The sequence below is a fragment of the Oncorhynchus masou genome, chromosome 17, assembly GCF_036934945.1.
Source record: "Oncorhynchus masou masou isolate Uvic2021 chromosome 17, UVic_Omas_1.1, whole genome shotgun sequence".
In the NCBI taxonomy this organism is placed as follows: domain Eukaryota; kingdom Metazoa; phylum Chordata; class Actinopteri; order Salmoniformes; family Salmonidae; genus Oncorhynchus; species Oncorhynchus masou.
Genome location: NC_088228.1, coordinates 24720650 through 24741257, shown reverse-complemented (window position 1 = coordinate 24741257; position 20608 = coordinate 24720650). Strand labels below are relative to the sequence as shown.

Sequence of the window (20608 nt, the reverse complement as noted above, 5' to 3'; positions counted from 1 at the left end):
ATGCTAAGCCAGACAAACGTGCATATTTAACTTGTTTGCCTGCCATATATTAAAGATACAAATTGTCAGAAAGGAATTGGCATAAATAACAAAATATATACAAGTTTCATTTGAGGAGAAAAAAGTTGACAGCTGCGCCATACATGTTGCATAATAAATGGGAAGAGATTTTCGATGTACCAATTCCATGGCACATGGTTTATGAACTGGTACAAAAAACAACACTTGATTCAACATTAATGTTTTTCAATGTAAATTATTATACAAAAGTCTTGCCAAAACACAATGCTATATATATGGTGCATACAACTAACTATCTCAGCTCTAGATTTTGCTGCGAAGAGACCAAATCACAAGATAATTTATTCTGTAGCATGTTTCTGGTCACAGATTAAGGAATGGTTAAAAAATCACAACATTCACTTAAAATGAACCTTACAAATAGCAGTGTTGGGTGATTTGGAAAGCCAAATAATAATACTCGTAGGAAAGGTTTTCATTTTTAGCTCACAATCTGTGGATACTATACGATTTTAGAAAGGTTCAAAATGTATGTAAAACATCATAGCACAATTGAAAAATATATGGCACATGGAAACCAAACGAGGGTGGTCTATGGTGATAGATGGGATGGGCTGAGAGTAGCTGAGGGGTGGGATTAAAGAACTTATGTTTAGTAATGTATGTGACTGCTTAGTAATTTTATAATATGTATGGTATGTATGGTATGTATGGTATGTATTATGTATGTACAGTAGGGAGAACAAGTATTTGATACACTGCTGATTTTGCAGGTTTTCCCACTTACAAAGCATGTAGAGGTCTGTCATTTTTATCATAGGTACACTTCAGCGGTGAGAGACGGGATCTAAAACAAAAATCCAGAAAATCACATGGTATGATTTTTAAGTAATTAATTTGCATTTTCTTGCATGACATAAGTATTTGATCACCTACCAACCAGTAAAAATTCCGGCTCTCACAGACCTGTTAGTTTTTCTTTAAGGAGCCCTCCTGTTCTCCACTCATTACCTGTATTAACTGCACCTGTTTGAACTGTATAAAAGACACCTGTATAAAAGACACCTGTCCACACACTCAATCAAACAGACTCCAACCTCTCCACAATGGCCAAGACCAGACAGCTGTGTAAGGACATCAGGGATAAAATTGTAGACCTGCACAAGGCTGGGATGGGCTACAGGACAATAGGTAAGCAGCTTGGTGAGAAGGCAACAACTGTTGGCGCAATTATTAGAAAATGGAAGACGTTCAAGATGACTGTCAATCACCCTCGGTCTGGGGCTCCATGCAAGATCTCACCTCGTGGGGCATCAACGATCATGAGGAAGGAGAGGGATCAGCCCAGAACTACACGGCAGGACCTGGTCAATGACCTGAAGAGAGCTGGGACCACAGTCTCAAAGAAAACCATTAGTAACACACTACGCCGTCATGGATTAAAATCCTGCAGCGCACGCAAGGTCCCCCTGTTCAAGACAGCCGCACGTCCAGGCCCGTCTGAATTTTGCCAATGACCATCTGGATGATCCAGAGGAGGAATGGGAAAAGGGCATGTGGTCTGATGAGACAACAATAGAGTTTTCTGGTCTAAACTCCACTCGCCGTGTTTGGAGGAAGAAGAAGGATGAGTACAACCCCAAGAACACCATCCCAACCGTGAAGCATGAATGTGGAAACATCATTCTTTGGGGATGATTTTCTGCAAAGGGGACAGGACAACTGCACCGTATTGAGGGGAGGATGGATGGGGCCATGTATCGCGAGATCTTGGCCAACAACCTCCTTCCCTCAGTAAGAGCATTGAAGATGGGTCGTGGCTGGGTCTTCCAGCATGACAATGACCAAAAACAGACAGCCCGGCAACTAAGGAGTGGCTCCGTAAGAAGCATCTCAAGGTTCTGGAGTGGCCTAGCCAGTCTCCAGACCTGAACCCAATAGTAAATCTTTGGAGGGAGCTGAAAGTCTGTATTGCCCAGCGACAGCCCCAAAACCTGAAGGATTTGTAGGTCTGTATGGAGGAGTGGGCCAAAATCCCTGCGGCAGTGTGTGCAAACCTGGTCAAGAACTTCAGGACACGTATGATCTCTGTAATTGCAAACAAAGGTTTCTGTACCAAATATTAGGTTCTGCTTTTCTGATGTTTCAAATACTTACAGTATGTCATGCAATAAAATGCAAATAAATTACTTAAAAATCATACAATGTGATTTTCTGGATTTTTGTTTTAGATTCCGTCTCTCACAGTTGAAGTGTACCTATGATAAAAATTACAGACCTACATGCTTTGTAAGTAGGAAACACTGCCGATTTTGCAGGTTATCAAATACTTGTTCTGCCCACTGTCTCTGTCTGGCAGAAAAGCTGTAAAAAACACAAGATATGTGTCCTCTGAAGAGGGGAGTTGGTGGATGGGTTAATATAAAATAAACTACAAATCCAATTAAAGTGTTTAGGTCTCTTGACATGAGATTTCTATTAAACCCATTACATTTTTCCTCCAAACAAGAACAACCCCATAGTCATGATCATTAGGACATGGAAAACATTTGAAAATGCTCTGCAACGGAAAACAATTAAGAGTGTTTCTTATTAGACAAGTCAATGTAGTCCCTCCTGGTTTGTCAGTTTTCTTCCCTTTGGGGCCTAATGAACACACCCCAGGTTTTATGAGTTTGAAGGAAGCTTAAACACAGGACAAGCAGATGCCCTCCTCACCATTCCAGATGGTTCTCTACGAAGGCGGACATGGGGCTGATCTGGACGGTGTATGTGTCGTTGGCTGAGTACTCAAACAGGCCATAGTAGGGGTTGAACAGCTCCTGAGACAGCAGGAAGAAGAACTCTCTGGATGGCCCACTGTAGTCCAGCCTGATGGTGTGGGAAAAGAAGAGACCTGAGTTATGTCAGTAGCAGACCAATAAAACAAACATTCGTCAACCTCTATCTCCCAAAAATGAGCAGTTTGTTCTTTAAAAGACGAGAGGGGGTTCCTTCTTGACACGTTCATTACTTTTTCATGTGTTCAGGTAAATAGAAGCTTTGGTGTACCCCTCCTCTCCTATGAAGGTGATGTAGAGCTTATTCCTCTGTAGTTCCTTGCGTGAGTAGGCCATGACCTGGTTAAAGGTACCCTCCAACAGGTGGTCTCTCCGGACGATAAGCCTGGAACACAACAACATCATAGGATGCTCAGCAACACAGACATGGATATATAGTATAGTGTTAATTTGCATACACAACACTACTGTTTCTTAGAAACAGTAGGGTTCTATTCTGTAAGTGTATTTGAAAAAGGTGTGCGTAATCATGTTGGACATTTTAGACTGCTTTCCTTACTTGATCTTTCCTGGGCCCTGGCCATAGCCTTTAGCCTCCAGTTTCCTGTAGAAGTTGCGTAGTTTGGCCTCAAAGTCTCTCCGGTACGGGGCAGGCGCTCTCGCTCTCGACATTCCTGTTGACAAGCACATTCAACTCCATGACATGCAGCCCTCCCAATGACATGAGACATGGATACAACACAAGTATAACCATATGTGACATGGTTTTTGACAAATTCTTGTGAATACATTTTCAACCCACTACGGCTCCGTTTGCCATTAGTGCCAAACCACCTGGAGAGTTCTGTGGTGAAGACCCTGGTGAACAACGCGGAGAGAAGCTGAAGCCAGGATGGAAGGAGGGCTGAACATAGGACATGATCTCCTCTTCAAACAAGCTGTAGGGACATCCAACAAGTGACAAACATGGAAATAATGACAATACTACAATGAAAAACATTCAGGGGTTAATATTAACAGTTGCCACCAACCTCAACAGTATCACCAGGTCTGCATCACATGCTAGTTTCTCCAGTCTTTGGGTGCCCTCTGTTCTGATGTAGTGGATCTTTTCCCTGCAAGCACACATGACACAGACATGATAAACATACACTATAATCTGGACTAGACTGGGTGTGTTCTATCAAACCTGACGGAATATAATATCTTTATTTGGTCACACGTTACATTAGTGCCTTTACTACTGTGTAATTATTCCTGTAATTACACTGCATTTACACTGTACTAAGAGTTACTTCAGGGTGTGGTTAGGGTTTTGGTGGAAGCTAGGGTTAGTGTTTTGGTTGAAGCTAGAGTTGGGGTTTTGTTTACCATAGGAAAATATATATTCAAAATACACTGCTCAAAAAAATATTTATTTATTTTTATTTAACCTTTATTTAACCAGGTAGGCTAGTTGAGAACAAGTTCTCATTTACAACTGTGAGCTGGCCAAGATAAAGCATAGCAGTGTGAACAGACAACACAGAGTTACACACGGAGTAAACAATAAACAAGTCAATAACACAACAGTAGAAAAAGAAGAAAGTCTATATACATTGTGTGCAAAAGGCATGAGGAGGTAGGCAAATAATTACAATTTTGCAGATTAACACTGGAGTGAAATGATCAGATGGTCATGTACAGGTAGAGATATTGGTGTGCAAAAGAGCAGAAAAGTAAATAAATAAAAACAGTATGGGGATGAGGTAGGTAAAATTGGGTGGGCTATTTACCTATAGTCTATGTACAGCTGCAGCGATCGGTTAGCTGCTCAGATAGCAGATGTTTGAAGTTGGTGAGGGAGATAAGTCTCCAACTTCAGCGATTTTTGCAATTCGTTCCAGTCACAGGCAGCAGAGAACTGGAACAAAAGGCAGCCAAATGAGGTGTTGGCTTTAGGGATGATCAGTGAGATACACCTGCTGGAGCACGTGCTACGGGTGGGTGTTGCCATCGTGACCAGTGAACTGAGATAAGGCGGAGCTTTACCTAGCATGGACTTGTAGATGACCTGGAACCAGTGGGTCTGGCGACGAATATGTAGCGAGGGCCAGCCGACGAGAGCATACAAGTCGCAGTGGTGGGTGGTTTAAGGTGCTTTAATGACAAAACGGATGGCACTGCGATAAACTGCATCCAGTTTGCTGAGTAGATGACGTCGCCGAAGTCGAGGATCGGTAGAATAGTCAGTTTTACGAGGGTAAGTTTGGCGGCGTGAGTGAAGGAGGCTTTGTTGTGGAATAGAAAGCCGACTCTAGATTTGATTTTCGATTGGAGATGTTTGATATGAGTCTGGAAGGAGAGTTTACAGTCTAGCCAGACACCTAGGTACTTATAGATGTCCACATATTCAAGGTCGGAACCATCCAGGGTGGTGATACGAGTCAGCCTTACGGGTGCAGGCAGCGAACGGTTGAAAAGCATGCAAAAAATAACACATCCTAGATCTGAATGCATGAAATATTCTTATTAAATACTATTTTCTTTACATAGTTGAATGTGCTGACAACAAAATCACACAAATTATCAATGGAAATCAAATGTATCAACCCATGGAGGTCTGGATTTGGAGTCACACTCAAAATTAAAGTGGAAAACCACACTACAGGCTGATCCAACTTTGATGTAATGTCCTTTAAAACAAGTCAAAATGAGGCTCAGTAGTGTGTGTGGCCTCCACGTGCCTGTATGACCTCCCTACAACGCCTGGGCATGCTCCTGATGAGGTGGCAGATGGTCTCCTGAGGGATCTCCTCCCAGACCTGGACTAAAGCATCCGCCAACTCCTGGACAGTCTGTGGTGGATGGAGCGAGACACGATGTCCCAGATGTGCTCAATTGGATTCAGATCTGGGGAACGGGCGGGCCAGTCCATAGCATCAATGCCTCCCTCTTGCAGGAACTGCTGACACACTCCAGCCACATGAGGTCTAGCATTGTCTTGCAGTAGGAGGAACCCAGGGCCAACCGCACCAGCATATGTTACCTAATGGCAGTCAGGCTACCTCTGGCAAGCACATGGAGGGCTGTGCGACCCCCCCCCCCCAAAGAAATGCCACCCCACACCATGACTGACCCAATACCAAACCGGTCATGCTGGAGGATGTTGCAGGCAGCAGAACGTTCTCTACGGCGTCTCCAGACTCTGTCACGTCTGTCACATGTGCTCAGTGTGAACTTGCTTTCATCTGTGAAGAGCACAGGGCGCCAGTGGCAAATTTGGCAATCTTGCTGTTCTCTGGCAAATGCCAAACGTCCTGCACGGTGTTGGGCTGTAAGCACAACCCCCACCTGTGGACGTCGGGCCCTCATACCACCCTCATGGAGTCTGTTTCTGACCGTTTGAGCAGACACATGCACATTTGTGGCCTGCTGGAGGTCATTTTGCAGGGCTTAGGCAGTGCTCCTCCTGCTCCTCCTTGCACAAAGGCGGAGGTAGCGGTCCTGCTGCTGGGTTGTTGCCCTCCTACGGCCTCCTCCACGTCTCCTGATGTACTGGCCTGTCTCCTGGTAGCGCCTCCATGCTCTGGACACTACGCTGGCAGACACAAAAAAACCTTCTTGCCACAGCTCGCATTGACGTGCCATCCTGGATGAGCTGCACTACCTGAGCCACTTGTGAGGGTTGTACACTCCGTCTCATGCTACCACTAGAGTGAAAGCACCGCTAGCATTTTAAAAGTGACCAAAACATCAGCCAGGAAGCATAGGAACTGAGAAGTGGTCTGTGGTCACCACCTGCAGAACCACTCCTTTATTGGGGGTGTCTTGCTAATTGCCTATAATTTCCACCTGTTGTCTATTCCATTTGCACAACAGCATGTGAAATGTATTGTCAATCAGTGTTGCTTCCGAAGTGGACAGTTTGATTTCACAGAAGTGTGATTGACTTGGAGTTACATTGTGTTGTTTAAGTGTTCCCTTTTATTTTTTTGAGCAGTGTAGTTTGTAGACAAATTTTTGTTATAGTTGTAAGTAAAAGCCTCTGGATCTCCCAAGGGGTTAGGGTTAAGCATGGGAACCAAGCAGGTTTAGGGTAGGACTCAGGCCTCAGGAATGGTTAGGATTCAGGTCTCTGGAGTGGTTAGGGTTAGGACTCAGGTCTTGGGGTTGATAAGGGTTAGAATAGTTCCAGACAAGTCTTTCAAAAGGAAAGGTCTATATACTAGGCTGACCTACATCTACAGTTGAAGTCAGAAGTTTACATACACTTAGGTTGGAGTCATTAACTCGTTTTTCAACCACTCCACAAATTTCTTGTGAACAAACTATAGTTTTGGCAAGTTGGTTAGGACATTTACTTTGTGTATGACAAGTCATTTTTCCAACAAATGTTTCCAGACAGATTATTTCACTGTATCACAATTGCAGTGGGTCAGAATTATACATACACTAAATTGACTGTGCCTTTAAACAGCTTGGAAAATTCCAGAAAATTATGTCACGGCTTTAGAAGCTTCTGATTGGCTAATTGACATTATTTGAGTCAATTGTAGGTGTAACTGGATGTATTTCAAGGCCTACCTTCAAACTCAGTGCCTCTTTGCTTGACATCATGGGAAAATCAAAAGAAATCAGCCAAGACCTCAGGAAATAGAATTATAGACCTCCACAAGTCTGGTTCTTCCCTGGGAGCAATTTCTAAACGCCTGAAGGTACCACATTCATCCGTTCAAACAATAGTACAAAACTATAAACACCATGGGACCACGTAGCCGTCATACCGTTCAGGAAGGAGGCGCGTTCTGTCTCCTAGAGATGAACGTACTTTGGTGCGAAAAGTGCAAATCAATCCCAGAACAACAGCAAAGGACCTTGTGAATGAAGATGCTGGAGGAAACGGGTACAAAAGTATCTATATCCACAGTAAAACGAGTCCTATATCCCATAACCTGAAAGGCCGCTCAGCAAGGAAAAAGCCATAGCTACAAAACAGCCATAAAGAAGCCAGACTACGGTTTGCAACTGCACATGGGGACAAAGATTGTACTTTTTTAAGAAATGTCCTCTGGTCTGATGACACAAAAATAGAACTGTTTGGCCATATTGACCATCATTCTGTTTGGAGGAAAAAGGGGGAGGCTTGTAAGCCGAAGAACACCATCCCAACTGTGAAACACGGGGCTGGCAGCATCATGTTGTGGGGGTGCTTTGCTGCAGGAGGGACTGGTGCACTTCACAAAATAGATGGCATCATGAGGTAGGAAAATTATGTGGATATACTGAAACAACATCTCAAGACATCAGTCAGGAAGTTAAAGCTTGGTCGCAAATGGGACTTCCAAATAGACAATGACCCCAAGCATAAGGACAACAAAGTCAAGTTGTTGGAGTGGCCATCACAAAGCCCTGACCTCAATCCTATAGAAAATGTGTGGGCAGAACTGAAAAAGTGTGTGCGAGCAAGGAGGCCTACAAATCTGACTCAGTTCCACCAAGCTCTGTCAAGAGGAATGGGCCAAAATTCACCCAAATTATTGTGGGAAGCTTGTGGAAGGCTACCCAAAACGTTTGATCCAAGTTAAACAATTTAAAAGCAATGCTGCCAAATACTAATTGGGTGTATGGAAACTTCTGACCCACTGGGAATGTGATGACAGAAATAAAAGCTGAAATAAATCACTCTAATGTTGTTCTGACATTTCATATCCTTCTGGTGATCCTAACTGACCTAACACAGGGCATTTTTACTAGGATTAAATGTCAGGAATTGTGAAAAACTAAGTTAAAATGTAGTTGGCTAAGGTGTATGTAAACTTCCGACTTCAACGGTATATTTAGTAACACACCAAAATATATTAAATAAGGATAATCAATTCGAAGAGCTTTCAAATTGAGAGAATCTGTGGGATGGGGAATAAGTGCAAATCATTAATGCAAATCATAAGTCAAATCCCCAAAATACTGGGAGAAAAAAATTAATTCCTATAAATATTCACTCAAATTGAAACTAAAGTAAGCCTATGATGAATTATTTCCATTACACAATTTCTACCAAATCCACACAAAGTAATCAAAGGTGAAGGGAATTATACAGGAATCCAGACAATAAATCTGTAGCTTTATCCTAAACCAATTCAGAAATCCCATTGGAGAATTCAAGTCTAAAGCAGCCACAAGATGGCGACAAATTACTGTGTGGCTCTTTATTTCTCATTAAGGCCTCGAGCTGGGCTGCCCAACCCTCTTCCTGAAGATCTACTGTCCAGTAGGTTCAGTCCAGCCCTAATTTAGCATATCTGATTCAGCGAGTTAAGGTCTTGTTGAGCAGCTAATTAGTAGAATCAGGTGTGTTAAATTAGGGTTGGACTGAAAACCCCTAGGACTGTAGGGTTGGGCAGCCCTGGCCTTGACAATCAATGGTTCCTACTGGTCTAAGCCATTGTCACTCAGCTCTCTGTCTGAGTTTTTGACCACCCCATATTGGTCACCAGGCCAAAAATTCTAAGGTTCTCCACTGTATGAGCCCTTAAGTGGGCATACAACCCTTCTGAATGTGGACTAGATGTCCTTCAAGTTCTTATTCTTCCTATAGGCTGAGATTACCCTGAAATATTTCAAGGCCTCACAATCATTCCGGGCCTGTTGAAAATGTGATTGAAGTTCAGAATGGAACCCCTCCAGAGCTTGAGAATAAGTCCCCACGAATGGAAACACAGGGCGGTTATCCTTCTCTACCTTATATGCTCTATGGGTCTGGATGGTCTGATTTACCTCAGCCTTAACCTCTTACGAACTGCCTAGAGTAGCCCATGGGCCTTAAGGCTGAGAAGAGTATTCTTGTGGCCCCCTCTATTTCCCCAGGGAAACTACAAATTTTGTGGAAAACTATAATTTGTGATTTGCTCAACCCCCTTTGTGTGTTTTGCATGGAAACTACATTTGTAAAGTCAGCCATGTCTATATGTTTCATTAAATAAAACTTCAGTTTCCAATTGTTTGGTTTCTCCCCCCTTTTGAATGAAAAATACCTGTATCTAGAAATTCAAATGTTTTGTATTGCAAATTATGTGTAATGGTGATTGCTAAGTGATGTGAATTCAAAAGGTTTAAGAATTCCCTGAATTTAAAGATGGAGCCTCCTCACAGTCCAAAAATACCATCCAGATACCTAAGGTGCAGCAATGGTAAGGTCTTCCATTTAAGGAAAGCAGTTTCTTCCCAAAAACTCATGTACAAATTTGCAAAACTTGGGGAGAATGTCTTTCCCATGTCTGTACCATGTATCTGGAGGTAGTACTTCCCATTGAACTGAGTCTGGTGAGACTCAACTCCAACAAATCCAAGATAACCCTATCCGGTCGACTGGGGTCAGGATACCTATGAAAGGCATTTGCAACTGCCTGTAGATCTAATTTGGTATCAATGTTTGTGTACAGAGAACTAATATCAATGGAGAATTTAAAAAATGTCTTGGTATCTTTAAACCCTTCAGCCTGTTGACAGATTTCACAAGTATCCTTAACATAGCTGAGATAGAGGATTGATATAAAAATCGGTATATTCAGCTATTTTTATTTATTTAACTAGGCAAGTCAGTTAAGAACAAATTCTTACTTCCAATGACGGCCTAGGAACAGGGGGTTAACTGCCTTGTTAAGGGGCAGAACCTTGTCGGCTCGGGGATTCGATCTCACAACCTTTCAGTTACTAGTCCAGGTGCTCTAACCACTAGGCTACCTGCCGCCCAAGGCAATACAGTGCCTTGCAAAAGTATTCGCCCCCCTGGCATTTTTCCTTTAAATGTATTTTTATTTGGATTTCATGTAATGGACATACACAAAATAGTCCAAATTGGTGAAGTGAAATTTAAAAAATTACTTGTTTCAAAAGATTCTAAAAAAAAAAAAAACTGAAAAGTGGTAGGTGCATATGTATTCACCCCCTTTGCTATGAAGCCCCTAAATAAGATCTGGTGCAACCAATTACATTCAGAAGTCGCATAATTAGTTAGATTAGACACAGCTGGACTTTATTTAAGTGTCACATGATATCAGTATAGGGGCAAGGGCACCACCAGTTCTGAAAAGCCCCAGAGTCTGCAACACCACTAAGCAAGGGGCACCACCAAGTAAGCGGCACTATGAAGACCTGTCTCCAAACAGGTCAGGGACAAAGTTGTGGAGAAGTACAGATCAGGGTTGGGTTAAAAAAAAATATCAGAAACTTTGAACATCCCACAGAGCACCATTAAATCCATTATTAAAAATGGAAAGAATATGGCAGCACAACAAACCTGCCAAGAGAGGGCCGCCCACCAAAACTCAGGGAGCAGGCAAGGAGGGCATTAATCAGAGAGGCAACAAAGAGACCAAAGATAACCCAGAGGGGGCTGCAAAGCTCCACAGCGGAGATTGGAGTATCTGTCCATAGGACCACTTTAAGCCATACACTCCACAGGGCTGGGCTTTAAGGAAGAGTGGTCAGAAAAAAATAAGCAAACATATTTGGTGTTTGCCAAAAGGCATGTGGGAGACTCCCCAAACATATGGAAGAAGGAACTCTGGTCAGATGAGACTAAAATTGAGCTTTTTGGCCATCAAGGAAGACACTAAGTCTGGTCGCAAACCCAACACCTCTCATCACCCAGAGAACACCATGTTTTTCATCGGCAGGGACTGGGAAACTGGTCAGAATTGAAGGAATGATGGATGGCGCTAAATACAGGGAAATTCTTGAGGGAAACCTATTTCAGTCTTCCAAAGATTTGAAACTGGGACGGAGGTTCACCTTCCAGCAGGACAATGACCCTAAGCATACTGCTAAAGCAACACTCAAGTGGTTTAAGGGGAAACATTTAAACGTCTTGGAATGGCCTAGTCAAAGCCCAGACCGCAATCCAATTGAGAATCTGTGGTATGACTGAAAGATTGCTGTACACCAGCGAAACCCATCCAACTTGAAGGAGCAGGGGCAGTTTTACCTTGAAGAATGGGCAAAAATCTCAGTGGCTAGATGTGCCAAGCTTGTAGAGACATACCTCAAGAGACTTGCAGCTGTAATTGCTGCAAAAGGTGGCTCTACAAAGTTTTGACTTTGAGGGGGTGAATAGTTATGCATGCTCAAGTTCTGTTTTTTTCTTATTTCTTGTTTGTTTCACAATAAAAAAATATTTTTCATCTTAAAAGTGGTAGGCATGTTGTATATATCAAATGATACAAACCCCCCAAAATCCATTTGAATTCCAGTTTGTAAGGCAACAAAATAGGAAAAATGCCAAGGGGGGTGAATACTTTCGCAAGCCATTGTAGAATAACATTCTGAGCCACAATCACTTGCTATTGGTCTACCGCAGGGAACTCGTGGGAGAACTGTCCATGTCTCATGAGATCTATATATTTTAGGTAGTAAGTAAAACTGCCTAGGTTTTGGAGAATCTGGCCCAAAAAGGTAATATACTTATCCTCACTCACTATCTCCCTGATTAGTCTTTGTGTTTCCAGTTGTTGAGTGGAGCAATGGGACATAGTTTTTGACATTATCTAACTGTCTAATTGCTTCAATAAGATATTGCATTTTATCCATTATAACAATCTGAGACCCGTTATTTGCTGGTTTACTCACAATATTCTGATTGCTGCTCAATGTTTTTAGAGCTTGAGTTTGTTGCTTTGCAAGGTTAAACTTATGTACAGGTCTGGGTTTGAATTGTGAAAAGGAATTCACATCCCTTCATATAAGTATCTGTATAGATTCTGACACTGACTCCAACTTAGGTTCCCAATGTGAGGGGTTCAAGTTGAGGGTTAAGGTTTAACTGGGATTTGGACATGAAGCTAGGGTTAGGGTTGTGGTTGAGGCTAGGGTTAGGGTTGAACCAGGATGTGGACATGAAGCTAGGGCTAGGGGTTGAGGTTAGGGTTGAACCAGGATGTGGATATGAAGCTAGGGTTAGGGTTGTGGTTGAGGCTAGGGTTAGGTAAAGGTTGAACCAGGATGTGGACATGAAGCTATGGTTAGAGTTGAGGCTAGAGTTAGGGCTAAGGTTATGGTTACTGCTAAGTACAGTGTAGTAATGCATAATTACAATACTTATTACACTGATTACATGTAGTTACACATTAAGGGCACTGTAATGTAAAGTGTTAGCCTTTTTTTTCCAGAGTGGGAACTTCAGTTATGGAAGTATCATACCAGTACAGCAGTGATTGAGATATTCACATTCCCTGAATCTACAAAGTCCTCATATAAAAAAAAATCAAATTCATCCCCCAGTGTGTATATCTACCTCAGGGAATGGTTCCTGGACAGGGCTGGCTGGCGCTCCGTAAGAACTTCTAGTATTCCAGGCTGACGGAGGAAGGCCACGATCTTCTCATTATAAGCTGTGAATGGAACAAAGACATTGAATTCAGAAGACAGTTAGACTGACTCACACAGCAGAAATGGACTCACACAGACTAACTGCAGAAACTGTGTCACACAGCAGAAACTATAACACATGGTTTGTAAGCTTTGTGTATTGTGTGTACAGGACGCACCTTGTGGCACTGGATCAGGATGATGCTGGCTCCGCATCGCGGCCACCACACTGTTCCCAGGCCGTGACAACAAGGCCGCACCTCGACTACGGGACACCTCAGAGGCCTGACAGAATACATATGACAAAAGGTACAGCTATAAACAAGCAAATACATAAATTAAATTCCATATTTCCATAATTTGATTACATTATGGTCATCAATCACACAGTTACAACACTTAAAAACAAGGACATGTATTCTCTATAGTACTGGTTGACTTCTGACCTCTCCAGCACTGTAGCTGCGTAATCTCTGTAGGTGCTGCCTGTGGGTCAGGTGGTTGGGCAGACAACCGTTCTGAAGAGGGATTCTCGGGTCGATGAACGTGGTCGCTCGGCTGTTGTGGTCCACAAAGAAGTTCTGGACCACAGAGAAGATGTTACAGGAAAAAACGTACCAAAGTTAGAAACACAAATCTAAACACTGCTAGATCTGAAGACAAAGGCCAAATCAATAGAATCATTGGTAAACTTGATCATTTTTAAAAAACATATTTTCCATCTTGTCAACCAAGGTACAATAAACTATTATGTGAATAAGTGGGGGAGTTAGCTATGGATGAACTAAGGGTTGATGTCTCTGCACCTTGCCCTGAGGGTCAGTCTTGATCTCCCAGCCCCGGGGCAGTTCAAACTGGGCGTCAGAAAAGCGGTTGAGGAAGGTGACCAGGTCTCTGTTGTGCTGGTACCTCTCAAGGTTACGAGCGTCTCTACGAATCTTCAGGATCATGTGCTTCAGGCACGTGCTGCTGGTGAACATGCGGTAGGCTCCCTGAGTAGAGAAAAACATAACAGCATGACCCTGGATACTAGAAACACCATATGCAACTAATCTGAACCACAATGGAGGAATATCCAGCATCTGTTACTGAAGACTAGAATATGTTACTGAGCATTGGTATTGGTGTTCAAAAGGGAATTGTTTGTTCTAATTGTCCACTGTGTATAGTTATAATTGTCCACTAGGGAGATAGGTACTCACATAGTTGGCATGGAGGACAGTGAAAAACTCTGGGTGTGTGATGAACTTCACTGCTGGGCTCTGTAACAGAGCTGTGATCTTCTGACTGTTGACTGGAGATGATGACGAGGAGGAGGAGGAAGAGGAGCTGTCTCTTCTCAGCTCTACACACAGATTCCAGGAGAGAACAAAGAAACCATTAACTGAATGGTGACCGTTGAGTACTAGATTGTGTGTAAAACTTTGAAAACCCCTTTGTATACCCATGGCATTACTTTTTACAATGGAAGATTACACTTCAGTTTATTGCATTCTGTAATTGTGACATTGTGGTGTGGTCCCACTTACCATTAGCCATCGAAGGAGAGTCTGTCTCACTGCTGTTGTTGTTGAGGCTTGTTCTCTCACTCCTGCTTCTGCTTCCTTCATTCTCACTCCTGTCTGTGGCCATGGTCCTCTGGATGCTCTGGTACCTGACAAACACATCAGCACACATTTACTAAACATCCTTAAATCAGAGCAACTGTACCTCAATCTAGACCATTCCTTTAAATGTGCAAGAAACGGCTTGTTAATAAAATGATTAAGGTAAAATATCTTAAAAATATATTGAAATAAGATACATTACTTTTTACATTTATTTTTTTAGAGGATCAGCTTAATATTGCAGAAAGATGGTAGCTTCCATCAATGTATTGTCTGCTTCATTTCTAATCCCCCATATATTTTTTGGGTAAATATATATATCCATATACATACATATACACATACTGTATATACATACACATACCTATATAGATATACATACTTTTTTAAGAATATTCCTTTATTATTCCCTGCAAACCCTACCACCCTTCCCCCAATTGGAGTAAACAAATAAACACTTAGGCTTCTACCTTCAGTTTACACATCTTATACACATTTTACAGACACAATCTATTTTACAATAGTTATATTTAGTTGGTTTTTAGTCTTTCGTCTATTTCTGATGCCCATCCAGTTTGATTTCTATTTGTAACTGTGCTATTTCACAACATTTCTGAACCTATATAACCTATATACAGACCCCGTATGTTTTACGTTGGTTATCTTGTTGTTAGTCCCACCCTTCAGCTCCATTCAACCCCTCCCATCTATCTCTCAACATCATCCATTTTGGATTTCTATATTTTTTTCCATATATTTTTCAACTGTGCTCTGATGTTTCACAAAAGTACTGAACCTTTCTATTCTCATAGCTTCTACAGATTGTAAATTAAATATATAATTATTTTAGCGAAACATTGTATTATTGATTGACTATGGCTTTTTAAAATCTCCCAGTATTGCTATCTGCAGCGTTAGTTCTAAGCAAATGTTGCAATTCTTCAGCCATTCCTGGACCTGTGACCAAAAACGAGGTACATATGGACAACACCAAAATAAATTATGTAATGACTCTGCCTCCTCACAGCAAAATCTGCAGAGCTGGGAAGATTGTATCCTCCATATATATAACATTCTATTGGTTTAAAGAATTTTGTATAGTATTTAAATTTAAAAAAATGAAGTTTTGAATCCGGTGTTGTTTTGCGTATCAATTCATAAACCATGTGCCATGGAATGGGTACATCAAATCTCTTCCCAACTATTTTGCAATTTATATGGCACAGCTGTCAGGTTTTTGGTCCTTAAATGAAATTGGCATATGTTTTTATTTATCACACTTTTCTTTAACCATTTATGTTCTTTAATACAGGGCCGACATAGAAGTTCCTTACTTTTTCCCCTTCTACTTGCCTCTACCATTTTTGTCGTAATGTTGCAATATACATTACTTGTTTGTATTAAGCCTTTTTTTTAAATAAGCAAAAAATGTTCTGCTAATGACGTTAGATAATTTATCTTGGTGAGAAAAAAAGTAATTAAAAAACATATTTTTATTGAATTATCACTCAATACTGTACAAGAAATGTAGGCTTGCTTAGAGTTAATCCCCAGAGAGAAAGAAGTTGAATTTGCGATCATTGATCAATGGATTCCACTACTGTAATAGTCTTCAATACATGCGAGGTCTGTGCAGGGGTTATCCTGACAGAGAGAAGGATCTATGACACAGCCCTGACACAGCCCACTGCTCATGTCTCCAGTTGGACACACTTCTCATTCCAGACACACAAAGGGAAATCCACCAGCCCAGCGAGGGCAAGCCCTGTCCTCGCCTTCAATAAGCATTTAAATTAATTTCTCCTCCCTCGCTCTCTAGGTCTCCAATCTCATTAAGAGATTTCATGCACTGCAGTTGTATAATAACACTTATGCAATTCTTCACAGCCTGTTGTGCACATTTCTCATCTGATTATTACTGTCAAGACTTAGTGACTTTTCCTCCATTCAGAATATCTCAGGCATTTCATGGCAAGTTCTTCTAGTAGTGGCTCATAAAGACACAGTACAAGCGTAAAAAAGTATATAAAAAAGACAGCCACAGCCCTAACCAAATGTTCAACACACGGCAGCAAATGCTTTTGAAAAAAAATACAAGCAATAGGTATCAATGGGGGGCGGGGTTCTGAAGAGTCTGCCCTATATGTGAAAGATAATGTACAAGAATGATCAGGATTTTTTAAACATGTATTTAACCCCTTATTTTTGGCACTTAACAGTCTCCATATACACTGTACTTCGATTATTTTTTTCCAACGGGTGCTGGAAGACCTTCAGATGAGTCTTGTGAGGTCTGTGGGCGTCCAAGAGCAAATTCACCGACATGACGTGTTTGTGAGAGTCACATTTCCACGGTGTCATATTAGTGTGTAGCCCAAACTGTTCGGGCAGATCAGCTGTACCGCATTCAAACAAGTACCAAGACGCTTGTGGGGGTCAGAGTGCAAAAGGGAGAACACCATCATGTTAGTTAGAGACTCAGATTTCCACAGAGGTGTATTAGTTTGTAGGCCAAACAGTTCCAAACGGTTGTCTCATGATCTGACAAACACCACTCTAGCTCTGCTACCTTTCACCGCAGATGAGGAAGTGCTACATACATTAGGCAGATGTGGTAGATTGCGATGCATCGAATGCAAAAAAAATCGCTATCTTAAAGTGACAGATTTTGATGGATTTTTGCATTATGCAAATTAATTTCCACGGAGCACCGACATCAACTTTAGGGGGTTTAATACAAAACTCCCCCATTCTCGGAATGAACTGAACCAATACTAAGAAAATCATCCAAGAAACAAATAAGCTTTAGGTTCTTCTTACAAACACCAGATGGTCCTGTATAGTGTACGTTTTCACTTGTTTTCTTTTACGAAAGTAGGATCTACCTCTGTCCTCTTTCTTCCCGTCTCCCCCATTCACTCACCTTCTATTGAGCTGTTCCATCTGCTGAACGGATCCTGACCTCCTCATGCCGTCAGGCGTGGCTGCTGAGGTGGGTCTCTGCCACGTGGTGGTCCTGTTGATGTGATCCACGTAGAACACACGACCGTGGCTGTCCACACGCGCTTCCCAGTCTTTACACAGTGGAGACAATTATTTCTTAGTTACTACCATTAGTTTTGTCCTGGTACAGTATGTATTGTTCATCAACAAGGAATATGAATGATATGACTCAGAGTCTCAGACAAAGTTATATACAAAGCTCACTTGGTGGTAGTGGTTCATCTATAGTGGGGTAATGATGAGGATCATGACGCAGAGCAGGAAGCTGGCTGACTGGAGGATGACTGCACGGTAGGGGACAATCTCCTATGGGACGACAAAAACAGGTCAGTATATCCAAACTTACCAAACTCACATCTCTATTTTGCTAGTTAGTATTCAGTGAGGAACCCAACTCACGTCCTATCTTCCCACTGGGCCCGGCCACGGGAGACTCTCCGTTTTCTATGAAGCTCTGGGGGCTCTGGACCTGTGTGGATAGGGCCACCTGCCACTGGGGCATCCCATCTCCTGGCTCCCTGCTCTCCGCTCCGTTCACCTCCATGTCCTCATCCTCCTGGGAGGGGAAATCACTGCTCTCCACAGACATCCTGGCTACAGCAACTAGAGGTGCCTGGTTGTGACTGCCTCCTCGGCCCTCATAGCAGGAATCACTGCAGCAGGGCTCCATGTCGTCTTCGTCGGACACTCTCTGGTCACCCCTGACCTGGCCCTGGGGGTGGCGGCCCTCGCTGTCCAGTAGCAGGGCCAGGTCGGACAGACGCTCGATGGACAGGCTGCGAGGCAGGGTCCTCCTGGGCCCGGGGGTCAGTGGTTCTGCCGTTTCATCTTCTTCTGAGCCATCCTGGACCCTGGGGCTGAGCTGGTCAGGGCCAGGGTCTGGATCGGGCTCTGTTTCAGCTTCAGCCCCCTCTCCCTCCCTGTCCTCCTGGGTGCCTGGCTGGGCAGAGGGCAGACTGTGGAGGAGGTGGTGGATGCGGATGTAGTGGGAGCGAGGGGTCTCAGGCTCCCCACAGGCCGAGGCGATGACTGTCTCCAGCTCCGACACGGGCAGGGAGCAGGGCCGGTTCTTACGCCTAGGGGTGGTCCTGATGCGCAGGGAGCAGCATTCCTCGTCCCCTTCCTCCTGACCCACCACCTGTTCTGCTGGGTCCCCAGGCGCTCCACTCTCCATGTCTTCCAATACAGCAGGGATGACCTGACCCTCTGCTGGTGTACTGTCCACCCCCTGCTCTGGGTCAGCAAGCTGAGGACTGGAGGGGGTCTGCTGCTCCCCTTCCTCCCTGTTATCCTCTACCGAGGGCAGCTTCTCTGCAGCCACAGCTACAGCCACAGCCACCTCTTCCTGAGCCCCATTGACCTCTGGTTGACTTGGTTCTGTTTTTAGGGCCTTGGTTCTGGAACAGCTAGGTCCTGAGTCTCCATATCCATCCATGGGCTCCTCTGAACCCAAAGGCCCTGCTGGATGCCCCTCCATGGGCGTGTCTGTAACTGTATCTCCTCCAATTGGAAGTTCTGGAGCTCCAGCGTCTTCCTCCTCATCCATGGGGAGTTCGGGAGCCCCTGGACCCAGGCTCATGGTGTCCTCGGCCTGGCCCTGGGCCTGGGAGGACTGGCCCTCCGCCTGGTTACTGGTCTCCTGCACAGCGGCACACTCAGGCTCTGTGCTGAGAGACATGTCTTCATCATCTGCAGGAGGAGAACAGAGCTCATTACCTCCCAGTCAGAGGCCTGTGATGGCCTGCCAGGCTGCCTGACACAAAGTGGGTCATATCAACATGAACTCACACTATTCATTAGTTAATAGACCACTCTGTTTCTGCTTTGGTATGTCAATGAATGGATAATCCTGTATACATCGAGTATGACAATATGGCAATTTATAATAAGAGAACCTATTGTTTAAAAAAAGTGTCAACTCAACAGCTAAACCAATGTTTAATATCTGCCAGTCTAAACCTAGATTTGAAAGTTGATATTTACAGAAAGACTTACAGTACATATTATATATTATCTTCCCATCTCTGTATTGAAAAACACTAAGTGAACCTACATGAGAGGAAGCCAACAAACAGGATGTACAACTCTCTGATTCAAAGGTGTTGGGCTAAATGCGGAAGACACATTGTTGAAGGCATTCAGTTGTACAACTGACTAGGTATCCCCCTTTCCTATACAAACCTGGGTTCAATTAGCATGAGTTTTTGTTCAAATACTTTGAGCGTTTGATTGAGCCTGTTAAGAGACCCCAGATGGGTGTTGTTTGTATTTTGGAACTATTCCATTAGTTCCATTACATCTAGACAGTTTGATCAATCTCAGCAAAACTATTTGAAGGCAAACGAGTACTATTTGAACCCAGGTCTGGATGTATGTGAGAGGATGTGTGAGAGGAAGAGGAACCTGGATGAATAGAGGAAGTGATCTCAAATCTGAACTGCAGCTGTCCACTGACATGTTCTGTCGGCACCCTTCGGCCCAGCGTGTAACTGACCAAACGGTCACTGGAGAGAGAGAGAGAGAGAGAGAGAGAGAGAGAGAGAGAGAGAGAGAGAGAGAGAGAGAGAGAGAGAGAGAGAGAGAGAGAGAGAGAGAGAGAGAGAGAGAGAGAGAGAGAGAGAGAGAGAGAGAGAGAGAGAGAGAGAGAGAGAGAGAGAGAGAGAGAGAGAGAGAGAGAGAGAGAGAGAGAGAGAGAGAGAGAGAGAGAGAGAGAGAGAGAGAGAGAGAGAGAGAGAGAGAGAGAGAGAGAGAGAGAGAGAGAGAGAGAGAGAGAGAGAGAGAGAGAGATGGTGGGAGAGGGAAAAAAGTGCAGGAGAGAGGAACAAATTGAGAGAAAGACGGGGAGGTGACCGG

At 43.3% G+C, this 20608-nt stretch overlaps 1 protein-coding gene across 1 annotated transcript in view; it reads right to left on the bottom strand.

The window, feature by feature from the left end:
- Positions 1 to 20608, bottom strand: part of LOC135558752 (E3 ubiquitin-protein ligase HECW1-like) — a 52904-nt gene that overhangs the window by 20679 nt on the left and 11617 nt on the right. The window contains exons 8-22 of the mRNA XM_064992841.1: positions 20159 to 20259; positions 18155 to 19444; positions 17960 to 18061; positions 17676 to 17826; positions 14675 to 14799; positions 14348 to 14490; positions 13952 to 14137; positions 13592 to 13726; positions 13325 to 13430; positions 13072 to 13168; positions 3833 to 3916; positions 3636 to 3739; positions 3361 to 3475; positions 3073 to 3186; positions 2740 to 2892 (exon numbers count right to left, since the gene is read on the bottom strand). Coding sequence (XP_064848913.1) covers positions 2740 to 2892; positions 3073 to 3186; positions 3361 to 3475; positions 3636 to 3739; positions 3833 to 3916; positions 13072 to 13168; positions 13325 to 13430; positions 13592 to 13726; positions 13952 to 14137; positions 14348 to 14490; positions 14675 to 14799; positions 17676 to 17826; positions 17960 to 18061; positions 18155 to 19444; positions 20159 to 20259 — 3006 coding nt within the window. The remainder of the gene's footprint in view (positions 1 to 2739; positions 2893 to 3072; positions 3187 to 3360; positions 3476 to 3635; positions 3740 to 3832; positions 3917 to 13071; positions 13169 to 13324; positions 13431 to 13591; positions 13727 to 13951; positions 14138 to 14347; positions 14491 to 14674; positions 14800 to 17675; positions 17827 to 17959; positions 18062 to 18154; positions 19445 to 20158; positions 20260 to 20608) is intronic.